Source organism: Microtus ochrogaster, chromosome 26, assembly GCF_000317375.1.
Source record: "Microtus ochrogaster isolate Prairie Vole_2 chromosome 26, MicOch1.0, whole genome shotgun sequence".
In the NCBI taxonomy this organism is placed as follows: domain Eukaryota; kingdom Metazoa; phylum Chordata; class Mammalia; order Rodentia; family Cricetidae; genus Microtus; species Microtus ochrogaster.
This window is the reverse complement of record NC_022025.1, coordinates 4278192-4291219: the sequence shown is the minus strand read 5'-3', so window position 1 is coordinate 4291219 and position 13028 is coordinate 4278192. Positions and strand designations below refer to the sequence as shown.

General features: G+C 38.3%; 1 protein-coding gene across 5 annotated transcripts in view; it reads right to left on the bottom strand.

Moving 5' to 3' along the window:
• Akap9 (A-kinase anchoring protein 9) overlaps positions 1-13028 on the bottom strand; it is a 132126-nt gene that overhangs the window by 104574 nt on the left and 14524 nt on the right. For 4 of the 5 annotated variants that reach the window (XM_013350436.2, XM_013350435.2, XM_005358314.3 and 1 more), the window contains 5 exons: positions 10758-10805; positions 7468-7629; positions 6439-6594; positions 4990-5187; positions 325-2643 (listed from right to left, as the gene is read on the bottom strand). In XM_013350436.2, the coding sequence (XP_013205890.1) occupies positions 325-2643; positions 4990-5187; positions 6439-6594; positions 7468-7629; positions 10758-10805 (2883 nt within the window). The remainder of the gene's footprint in view (positions 1-324; positions 2644-4989; positions 5188-6438; positions 6595-7467; positions 7630-10757; positions 10806-13028) is intronic. The other variant, XM_026784673.1, reaches the window with a different exon arrangement.

Below are 13028 nucleotides of genomic sequence, written 5' to 3'. Positions count from 1 at the left end.
AAGCATATACACAGACAGAATATTGTATACATAATAAATAAATAAATATTTAAAAAATAAATAAAAAGAAGTCTCTTAACTCTTCTCTTTAAAAAAAATCATGCAAAAATGATTAACTAAGCTTATTTTCTGGGGAGCATATATACAAGATTAATTGAAAGGCAACACTAAGTAAAAATGACAACTGATTTCCAAAATGATAGTAACATGAAAGGGTTCACCACTTTCTGGTAAAAATATGGATTACTGCTTCATGAAAGTGACAACTATCTTGGTGTGAAATGTGTGTTCTCACTATGACTTTTTATGCGCATGTGGACGTACCTGCGTGGATTTGAGAGCACAAAGCTCTTGCTCGAGTTTTTCCTTCTCGAATGGCTCAACTATACCATGAGATGGTTCAGTTGTTCTTGTTGGCAATCTCAAGTCTTCTCCACTTCCTTTAAAGGGAATTTTATCTTCTATCATTATTTTTGATTCTTCTGGCAAATCTTTACTGATTTTAGAATCACATCCTCCAGAATGGGCGTCCATTCCTGTTGTAAGCTCAGTTTTCCAAGAGCTCAACTGCACAGGGCACACAGCAGCATTTTCTATTCCCTTGGGGTTGGTGGGAACCTCTAACTCTCTGCATCGTAACAAGAGCTCTTCCTTGTCTTGACTTAATAATTTAACCTCTGCACTTAGACAGTTAACCTCATCACGTGTCTGCTTTAGCTGTTCTGAGAGGACAGAAAGTTTCTCTGAGAGCTCTAGTTTTTCTTGCTCAGTCACTTTCAGTTTTTCCATAAATTCAATGTTATCCTTTTCAACTAATTCTCTGACTTCCAGCGGCTCAGCTATAAAAGTCGCAGCATCAGTTAATTGAGAATGCCTCCCTTCCTGCATCACCCGGCCTCCTCTCTGCAACTGCAGCTCTTCAGTCAGCGCTTTGACTTTGTGTTCATACTCTAACGCCTGCTTAGTCTGGATGTCTCTTGCCTTGAGGAGGCATGCATATTCTTCCTGTAACTCTTGATAATTAACTTCAAAGTTCTTTTCAGCAAAGGAAAATGTATTCCTCTGCATCTCAATCTCCTTACTTAGGTGAATACACTGTTGTTTTAGGTCTTCCTTTTCCTTTCGAAGCATATCAATCTCTTTTTGCCAGCTACAGTCTTTTGATGTGTATGTACCAGAAGCTAAAGCAATTAATTTTTCTTCTTCTTCCACAGGAGTGTAAACTTTCACCATGTCTTCTAGAACTTTCTTCTCATCTTTAAGAATGCTATTCTCTGCTTCAAGTTCTACACATTTTTCTTGTAGGTCCTCCTCTTTTGCTTTTAGTATTTTTTCTAATTGTTCAGTTTTAAGTTGTAACTCCTGAATTTCCTGTTCAAGGGTACCCTTTTCCTTTTCTTCTTGTCTGAGGGTCTCAATTTCTTTTTTGATTTCATTCATCTGAAAATTCCGTGATTCCTGCAAGTCTTTTAAGTCAGTAATCTCTAAGATTAGCTGGCTCTGCTTACTTAACAAGCTGTCTTTCTCGCACTGCATAGTTTCCATCTTCTTACTCATTTCATTTTGTAAGTCATCTATCTGCATCTTATACTGAAGCCCCAAATTATCTTTAAGTTTTTCAATATTTAACCGGTGTTCAACTTCTAGATCTTCTTTTAGTTTAGAAAGCTCTTCTTCATGACTGAAGAGGAGCTGCGTTCTCAACCGGTCCAATTCAGCTTCCTGGGACTCTGCCATTTTATCTAAGACTGCGTTCTTTTCTTTTTCTAACATTTCAAGTTTTATCTTATAATTTGTAATTTCTGCTTCGTGTTTTAATTCAAGTTCCTTCCTGGACTCAAATGCAGCCGTAACCTCAGCTTTTAAGTCCTCAACCATGCTGAGGGACTTGCCGGCTTCATTCAGTTTACTTTCTTGTTCAGATATTGTCTGCTTGGCTCTCTGGATTTGGTCTCTTAAAGCACTCAATTCTTCTAGAAGAGCATTCGATTGACTCTGGAGAGCACACTTTTCCAGCTTTACTACCCGCAGCTCTTCCCTGAATTTCTCCTTTTGATACAAAGTATGCTGTACTTTCATATTCAGTTCATTCATTGTTGCGCTCAGTAACTTTACTTGCTCATCATTAACTGCTGGATTTCCGCGTGATTTTAAAGTGTTCTCCATTTCTCCCTTATGCTGGGATTTAAGATCCTCTATCTGGTTCATGTGTTGTTTTATTAATTCTTGCTTCATTTGCACAATCTGTTTTCCATACTCCTCATCTAGCTCTGCTTGGAGCTGTGCTAATTTCTGTTCTGTTTCTCTTTCCATTTTTTGCATTATGCCGGTTTCTGAAAAGTTTACTTCATAATTTTTCTTTTGTAGCTCTTCGATTGTCTCCATATATTGTTTCATTTCTATGGAAGATTGCTCCACTTTTTGCTTAGAATCAGCTAGTTCAAGCTTTAAGCTTTCCGTCTCTTGGTCTTTCTCTACAAGCTGTCCTTTTAAGTCTCCTACTAATTGATCAGCAGTTGTTACTCGATTAGTTAGTGCAGCAGTTTTTTTCTCTTCTTCTATTAGTCTTGTATTCAGTGCTTCAATGATTGCCTGCTTCTCCTCTATTTTGTTATTAGCGCTTTCTACTTTTTTATCTTGTTCCTTCAGAAGAAAAAAAAAGTAAAAACTTCTAGTAACTTTGTTGCTTAACTTTATTAACAAAAGACAGGTAAATCTTCTATAAAAAGTTAATGGCTGTGCCCACCGCTCTACTTTTTCCATGATAAGACTTGCATACCTAGACACCTGGAGCAAACAATAGCTATACAACAGTTCACATCTTCTTAGGAAGAAATATTGAACTGCATTTAGTGTGATTAAAAATTTTAATTAAGGGAAGTGGGGAGAATTTGGGAAGATAAGAAAGAACATGATTAAAAATTTTAAAGTAAAAAATGTAACAGATTTTTAAATTGAAAATTTGTTTGGCATGCATGAGATCCTGGGTTCTACTCCCAGCACTGCCAAAAAGGAATGAAAAAAAGAAGGAAAATAAAATACTGCTAGGCTGACGGGATGGCTCTGATGACCTGAGCTCACTCTCCAGACAAATAAATGATTGAAATAATTTAAAAAAACACTAAATCTTTACTAACCCATTATATCTTCACTTAAAATTAACTAACGGATCAATATTCCAATTGTTTAATATTCTGACGGTTAATTTTATCACTATGCACTCTCTGAATACTCTCAGAAAAAAATTTAAAAGTAAGTCCAGGTGACTCCCATGAATTCTAGGGATCTGAAGGTGTTCCAATGCCAAAAGCTCTGCAATAAAAAGAGATTTCCTGTGAGTCTGTCTTAACTTCACTGCCGGGCATTTCAGTGACATCTTCAACAACTATAATATTCCTGACATATTGAGCTGGAACTGCAGTTTCACTTCAAACAGAAGCTTAAAAACAGAAAAGAAAGTTCCCGTCAGAGGCCAATTATACAACTGCTGATAACAGCTGAGCCCAGAAGAACACATCAAACATAGTCACATCACAATCGCATTAAAGCCCCAAGTTGAGTAGAGTTTTGGATCTGCTATTTAGTTTTCTCTGTGAATAAAGGCTTCAGACCCAAATAATAAGCATGAAATAAAATCTACAGAACTGGTCAGAGCTATTATAAGCAGGTAAATTATATCACAAAAGTCCTTGGCAAACAGAATTCAAAGGAATTCTGAGTAAATGTATAACACGTCTAAAGAAAAAAAATGTTGAAGCTCAGACAGAAGAAAGCCTCTGAAGGAAGTGCTGGGAGTGCCCTCTAAGGACAATTCATGTAAAACACCAAAGTGCCTTCAGCCTTTGAGAATTATGGTCCCTCTAGAAAGACCATACCCTGAGTCAGACATGCTTATACATATTGACAGCACTCAAGAGCCAGAAGGATCATGAAACTATACTCAATATAAACAATCAAAAACAAAAACCAACAAACAAAAAATGATGTTGGGAAATTGTGGTAAACAGGACTGAAGAATCTGAGTCCACAGTCATCAACTTCACTACAATGAGATGCATAGATCAGTTTATCTCAGCCTAATGCCACAATATCTGAGTGCTAACATCCTCCCTTCTGCTCACTAAAGAACCTTCTAACTAGTATTTGTTTTGTTAAATTCATTTGTCCATGGAAAGAAAACAAAGTACAGTTCGTCATGATTATTAATCACTGCAAACTAATAACCATATACTATAAATTTTCAACAGCCCCTTGAACTTGGAACAATCTGAGTTCACGTCTGCTCTAGCACAGGACTCAGATAATACCTAAAATGAGTTTCCTGAGCCTACAAATCAAAATCAGATTGTGTTTCTGATTTGCTATGTTTTATAAGACATTTTCTTACATAAGTGTGATTCAGGAGCTCTGCCCTGCCCCAGGCAGGGAGTAGATGCAGGAGTAGGCCAGGCAGCAACAATCACTTTTAAATTTTCATTTCTCATTTGAAAATCAATGAAAGCAAATCTTTTAGGATGAGTTGTTCTTAGAATTTAAGATTATAATCTATGTGGTACATAATGCTATCCCCTGCCCCAAAGAGCCTTAATTTCTAAATGTTTCCAAGAAGTAAAATATTTGCAGAAAGAGAATAAACAACACTTATTTCTTGCAACTAAATCTATAAAATTTTACCTTGTGACAAAAATACTTTCAGAATTTCTGTACCATAGCTAAAATAGATGGGAATATTTCAGATGCAACAAGATAGATATTTGAGTTATAAATTTAGGCTCTACTGAGACTCCAGTTAACATACACAAATCCCTTTAAGGAATACAATAGTGGTAGTATTACCTTAGCAACTCCTAGTATGAGATACACAGTTGTGAGTGTGAGATTCTCAATTGCAATTATTTTCCATATTCAGAGTTGGAATTATAAAATTTTCTAATTCATATGCTTAAGACACATAAAAAAGAAAATTCCAATGCTAGCTGATATCCTTACCATTTCACATACTTTAATTTTCTCTTGCAGAACAGTTATCTGTATTTTGAACTCCTCCTCCTTTTTCTGATGATCCTTTAATAGTCTGTCTTGTTCTTCCAATTGTTGCTGCTGAGCCATGACTTGTTGCTTGACATGAAGTAGCTCTGTAGCAGTGCTGCTGTGAGTGCTGCTACGCAATGTTTCACTAGCCTGCAACTTGAACACAGAAAGAACCTTCAGCATACTGAACTCTGTGTGCCAGCAGACTCCTGGAGTTGCCTGCTGACACTGGCTCTCTGTGACCTCTGTTCACTTCAGGGGTTTGAGATCTGCTGTTGCTAGGACTGGACTGACTGAGCCATTAAATCATCATTCATATGATACTTCAGAGAAAGCAGGTCTAGTGAGGGTCACAGGACTGAGGCCACGTTGCTGGGAGTAAGTGGGGCAGGAAGGGACTTCTGCATTCTGGTGACTTTTCAGACTCTATCTCCAATCTCTTTCAGAGTCTTGGTTATATTTCTGCCCCAAAGTTCTCTAAGACGCCTGTATACTTACATTAAGCTCTCTGGTTTAATATGTTGCAAGTTGTTTTGTGTTACTTGCTATCAAACTCTGACCAATGCAATCGGATTCTGCTTTAGTCGGGGTTACTATTACTGAATGATGAAACACATGACCAAAAGCAAGATGGGGAGGAGAGGATTTATTTGCCTTATTGCTTCCACATTATAGCATCATCAAAGGAAGTCAGGGCAGGAACTCAAACAGGGCAGGAACCTGGAGCAGGAGCTAATACAGAGGTTCTGGAGGATGCTGATTGCTGGCTTGTCCCTCATGGCTTGTTCAGCCTGCTTTCTTACAGAACCCAGGGTCACCTCAGGGATAGCAACACTCAGAGGAGACTGAGCCCTCCTCCACCAATCACTAATTAAGAAACTGTCTCAGAGCCCGATCTTTTGGAGCCATTTTCTCAATTGAGGTTTCCTTCTTTCGGATAACTCTAAGCTTGTTTCAAGCTGACATAAACTAGCCAGGATGGATTCCCAAGGCAAACTTAAAGTAAATGGGAGGTGTAGGTTCAGTTACCATTTAGAACCCAATAAAACCATGCCAGGACTGCAGATGTCCAGGGCAACTACAGAGCAATGTCTGCAAAAATCCATCCAGTCCACCACAGTAAGGTTTTGTAGAATTTCAAAACAGAAATAGGGAGTTTAGTTTAAATAATAGCAGGGAATGACTCACAAGATATGAATTAAAAACCATGGTTATGCTGTGTGCTGGTAGTGGCGCAAGCCTTTATTGGCTACTATATAACAACACAAATTTACCAGTTTTTTTCAGGTCACTAAGGTAGTACACTAAAAGAAGCAAATGGAGTCTTTGATTTGTTCTGGAAAATGAAAAAGTATATAATTCATTGCTAAAAACACCAATAAACTTTGTTGTACTCCTAAGACTTACATGCTGGAACTGAATCTGTAATTTTTGACTTTGTTCGGTTAACTTGGAAAATTCTCTCATTGTCTCATCCTTTTCTTTGTTAGCCTGCTGCAGGTTAGCAATCAGTTGAGTGATGATGCAGTCTCTTTGCTTAACGGCAGCTTCAAATTCGTATAACTAGAAGAAATCAGTGAGAACTGTAAATACTAGCTTTTAGGTTTTTATTCTTTTATCAAAATAAGTATTCTTCCATGAAAGCTACTGAACTATCCAAATTAGTTTTATTTCAAAACTAACTTTGAAAACTTGTTATCTAGCTGGGTGGTGGTGGCACATGTCTTTAATCCCAGCACTTGGGAGGCAGAGGCAGGTAGATCTCTGTAGTTCGAGACCAGCCTGGTCTACAGAGTGAGTTTCAGGACTACTGGCTCCATAGCTACTGGGAAACCCTGTCTCAAAAAAACAAAAGCAAACAACTAACAACAAAACATGTCTCTGCGTTAAGGAAGAGAATATATTTAGGTTGACTTTTCTATACTTTCTTATAGAAGTGTCTTTATACTTTGTAGTGCCCCAGTGCGTTTCTAGGTAACACCAACATGCACATTTAACCCCAGCTTTTTTCTGAAGAGGATGGAATGGAAGTATGCTGCCATTTTCATCAGTGTCCACCCTCATGGATTTTATCTTACTTCCCGCATAGCAGATGTCAGTGTAACCTTATAAGGGACTCGCATTCTTAATGGTTTCAAGTCACACTGTCTTGTGGTTTACACCAATTTTCTCCCAGACTGATCACACACACACACACACACACACACACAGTCTTCACAGGAGTGATTTCACTCTAGATTACGCAGTTAAATTTTAAGTGTGACTATCTCAGCTGTGTTTCTACAATCCTCATTTTAAACAGCCTTGTTTATGCTATGTACAAGAACAAAATTACAAGATGCCCTAAGTGGCCACTGCAAAGCCCCATGTGTAAAGAGCACACATGCACTTCCATCCACATGCACAACAAACTAAAGCCACGGGAGGCGAGCTCACCCTCTGCATCACTTCAGGCCCGCAGGTGGCCCTCCTTTCTTCCAGTTCTTCAGTCAGTTCTTCAATCGTAAGCTGTTTTCCAGCCAGCTCATTTTCCATCATCTCCAGACAGGTCTGACTGGACAGAGCTCCTTGTTGAGAACAATTATCAAATTCTTCTTCCTAAATCAATCCAAGGTTTTAATAATTCAGTACTAGCTACACGCCTCAGGGAGACGGATGAAATTTAAAATTCCACAGCAAAGTCCATTTTAAAACATTCCCATATCCTGTGGGTTCATTAGTGGGAAAACCTGCTCTCTTGTTAATGAGATACATACCTGAACAGCATACAGGAGTTCTGCACTATAAAAAGTATATGCAGGAAAAGCTTTGTTAGTAAGCTGGGGTCTTTACACAGTATAAAACATTAGTATCATGAGTGGTATAATTGCTATACTATAAATACAACTGGCAGGCTTTCCTGTTTTTGTCACAAAACAGCAGCCATTTATCCATAAAAAAAAATTCTGATATATTATAATCTTAAACTGAATGTAATTTACCTGACAACAGTATTTCACTGAGCATGGGGACTGCAAATTCAGCTACACTTACTGGGCAGCTAGCCCCAGGGATCCTTCATCTCTGGCTCCCTAGTGCGGGGACTACAGACACACATTTTCATACTTTCCATGTGGGTGCAAAGGACCCTAGCTCATGCTTGTCTTACAAGCACTTTGCTCAGTTCAAGCATCAAGAACACATATAACAAGTTCAAATGTCAATCATTCCTCAAACACCTGAGTGCTTACAATGCACCTGCTTCTCTTCCAATCACCACTAATTCCCCTCATATTGCTTCTCCATATAGAGGGTAATTGGATAGACTATGGTCTGCTATGACTTTCGAGTGTGTGTATGTGAGGTCAGAGTTCAACTTATTCTTTGAGGTAGAATTCAGGGATTCTCACTGAACCTGGAACTCACTGATTCAGGAAAAGTGACTGACCCCGAAGTCCCAGGGATCTTCCTGTCTTGGCCTCCCCGATGCTGTAATTACAGAAACTAACAACCATACCTGTACTTACCATGGGTGCAGAGAAACCAAACCCAGGACTTCATGCTGTACAACAAGTACTTTACTGACTAAGCCATCTCCCCAGCCCCAGAAAAGGCCCTTCAACACTTCTCTGACTTACCTCTCCTCTTCATCTGTCTGGTTTTCTCTAAGATGAAAGAGCACTTTGGTAGCCTAGGCAACAGGATACTATAGTTGACAGGCACAGTGAAGGAGCCCCCAGTAGAAGGCTCTTATGTACACTGTTCATCATAATCTTTTATGATCATAATTGCTTTCTCAGCCACCAGACAGGCATGCTAAAAGCTGAAACCCAACTGTGTAATCATAGAAATGTTTGCACCAACCTAAACAACTTCCCTAAATGCTTCGGCATCACACTTGGCAATGGTTCCCAAATCATTTAGGACGTTAACCTTAGTCACAGCAATGCCCATCTCCACCAAGACAGAGTACTGAAGGCTGGGAATGAGTCAGTACTTGTAGTTCATACTGGAAGAACCTGCCAGGATCTGATAGCCAACCCTGACCAAGGCACCAGAAGTATTAGAGAGGAACTAGTGAAGGAAAGTTCCCTGTTGGGATAAGACAGTAATGATGATCAAACATGTAAAATGGGCAAATACTTAAAGGCCTCCAATTCGTCTATGGAACATTCACTTTCTCCGGCATACTGAATGCGTTGCAAGAACTAGAAAGGACTGATCTTGCATTATTACCATGCAGCAAACTTCTTTACTCTTTCTGGTAAACTTCGGTATAAAGTGCACTTTATCAGGTATGAGTGCACCTACTCCTGTGTGGTTTTTTCAGGCTTCTTCTTGCCTGGCATATGGACTCTGATACACTCATTTTCACTGTTGTGTGTCTGTGCCAGTAAGATGTATTTCTCACAGACAACAAATAGCCAATTAATTGTGTTTTTAATTGGAAAGTAGAGACTAATTACACTTAGTGTTATTATTGAGAATACTTTGCTGTTTCCCAGAACTCTGTTGATTGTGTTCTGGTTGTTTCAAGTTTTTTTGGTTTGGTTTTTTTTGTGCCCCCATCTATATTAGGCGTTTGTTGATTTACAGAGTGAGACATAAATGGCTTTTTCCTATTTTTTCTTGGTTCATCTACTCTCTATGCTTACTCTTCTCTGTGCTTATGTGACTGAGACTGAGACTGTATCTGTTGTATCTGTGTGTGTGACTTGTGGGAGTATCTTTCACACTGCTAGCTTGGTTGATACGAATGGCTTTAGTTTGTACTCATCTTTAAAAGTTTCGATTTCTTCTACTCTAAAAGATAACTGTTTTGGCATAGTATTCTTGAATGATAGTTTTTAGCGGTTGTGATTTTAAATTCATACTGACCACAGAGGAAATTTTACATACTGTGAATCAGACACCCATTTATTTATTTGTTGTTGGTTATTTTCCTGGTCTACTAGTAAGTATATTCTTAGCTCCAAAACATATTAATTTTGTTAAGTATCAAAGGTTCTACCCACATTATTTATATAAAATTGTGCTATGCTAATTTAAGCATAAATGGTTCTCTTTTCTATTTGCAATCTGCAACATACTGAAACTTATGAAATACACGAATTTCTGACACATTTAGAGAAAGAGAAATGTTTTTATGTTCTCTAACTCTGGACCAAAGAAATGGTTATCATATTTAAAAGATTAAGACAAATAACACACACTTATCATCATCACATAAAGAGATCTCATCTACTTGAGAGTTTCTCACCTAACATCACAAAACGTTCCTAAGGTTAATGCAAATCCACACATTTGTAAAAAGCTTTACTCAAAACTATATGTGTGTGTGTGTGTGTGTGTGTGTGTGCGCGCGCACGCGCGCTAAATAAGACCAGTCCCCAGTGGTCTTCCATCTAGAAAGCCAGGACTAGACCTCTTCCAAACACTGGTCAGTCCCTACTGGTCTTCCATCTGGAGACCCAGGACTAGAGCCTCTCCCAGACACTGACCAGAATCTTTATTATTTAAAGATAAAACTATGGAATAGTTAATGTCAGTGAACATTGTGAAAAATGGCAGCAGTAGACCGTGTCTGTGACTCCCTAACCACGTACGCTGTTATTTTATTGTATTTAGAGAAATGCAACAAAACCATGTAAAAGGTTAAAGCATCAACAGCCAATAATTTTAGTGAATAAAATGACTATCTTTACTTATAACATTATTTAAATAATGTTATGAAATGGTAATCTTACCTCTAAAGAACTATGGTTGTCGGCTAAGGAAGAAATTTCACCTTCGGGCTAAAAGAAAAGTAAAACAATTTACAATGATGCCTTCTCCCCATATTTTACTTCCACTAAGCAATGCTGTTGGTAGCATAATGTAGCTACTACATAAAATGCTCACAAGCCAGGTAATATGTTTCCAAACCTAGCACAAAGTATTCAGATCTTTAAACTCTCACCTGTGAATTACTGTCTAAGCATTAATATTTTTCTCCATACTAAAAAAACAAGAGGATATGCTCTTATATACAGTACCTACCCTTTGTAAGCCAGAAGTACCAAAGTATAATTTCTCTAAACTTTATAATTCCTAAATAAGAGTCCTAAATGATATTATCCGGAGTGTCATTTCTTCAAAAGTATTGCCAGATTTTCATGCTAAAAGTAATCATTTGAAGAGAAACAATACCCTTTGTTAATATAATGCTTTTACAGCTTAAAAAGCATTCACTTAAAACCATTTGCAGGTGGCTACAGAAATGGCTCAGCAGGTAAGAGCATTTGCTGCTCTTTGCCAAGGGGTCCACAAGCAGCTAGCTGTAACTCCAGTTCCAAGGGATCTAGCGCTCTCTTCTGGCCTCCATGGGCACTGCATTGTATGGGAAGCAAGCATAAACCCCTATAGCCAAAATACCCATACATATAAAATAATAAAATAAAAATGAAACCATTTTGCTTTAACCCAGAATTTGAGTTCAGTAGCATTCAAAGCTTCTCTCAAGTGTGAAGTAGGGAACAGAATAAAGAAATAAATCTTGATTTTTCTAATTCCCAAAGTGTTGTTTTACTGTCCAAAACACACCCACCCACACCCACACACACACCTCTAACATGAAATTCAGAGAGTTTTTGAATATTAACTATCACTAATTCCTCATCTATTCCTACAGAAATATTTGACATTTAAGGTCAAGTTCTGCAATGGCCTTCCCAAGAAGTAGCAACTGCTGGCAGGAAAATAAGCTTGTCTCTAGTCTAAAATCCTCTGACAACGAGTCCTAACTCACGAGGTTCTGCTCATTTATTTATTTATGCATGTGTGTGTATTTGTGCACACATGTAGAGGCCAGAGGCTACCTTCGGTGTCATCCTTAGGATGGCAGCTGATCTGCTTTGAGACAAGGTCTCTCACTGACCTGAACTCACTAATTAGGAGAAGCTAGGTAACCACTGAGCCCCAGGAATCCTTCCATGTCCTCCTAATACTGAGGTTACAAATTTAAGCTACCATTCTCAGCATTTTAATGAGAATTCTAGGGACTGGGCTCGTCCCAGCCATGATGTTCTCTTCTAAATCTAAAGATTTCCATGACGCAATCCCTCCATATGATAATTAAGTACACACTGCATTTTAAAAACCGGTTATCAAGAATAAACAGACTAGTTGGGTGGTAGTGGCACAGACCTTTAATCCTACTTGGAAGAAGACAGGTGGATCTCTATGAGCTCAAGGCCAGCATGGTATACAGAGGAAGCCATGGCCACATAGAGAAACTCTGTCTCAAAAATAACCAACCCTTCCCCCAAAATACAATAAACAGAATGATTAGCCCGGGGAGGTGGTACACACCTTTAATCCCAGCACTAGGGAGGCTGTCTAGGACTACATAGAGAGATCGTGTATCAAAAAAATAAATAAATAAATAAAAAGATTAACAAAAGTTATTGCATTCAAAATGATAAACTACAGTAAGGAATCCAAATATCAATATGCTATGATGCTAAAAAAAATCCATCTTGAAACCAAAACCTAAGCCAAAGTTGCCTCATTATTTAAAATGTTTAGTTAAAAAAAAAAAAGCACACAAAGGAAAGTATGGATTGTTCACAAGAAAAATATTGGTCAACGGAGAAACATTTTGAAGATCACAAATTATGGATTTAACCATCACAAATTTAAAATTGGGTATTATGAAATGCTGTGTCTCAAATAACAAACAGAAATAATGCTGAAGTAATCTAACAGCAACAAAACCTGAGTAAAACATGATGGGGGGTGGGCAACCACAGAACACGGAAGAACCAGGAAACTCAAGCTACACCATTCCCACCCACCCTGAAAGCCTGCAAGGCTATAAAGAGGCCGCTGAGTGAAACGTTAGGTGACCAAAGGGCCTGAGCTTGCCTTTCCTAGCAGCGTTCACCCATATCTAACAGCCCTTTAAATTAATGTCTTCTCGAGGGATAGAGGACAAACCACAACATTTAGCAGCCCTTCAAGACAAAATATTAACTGTG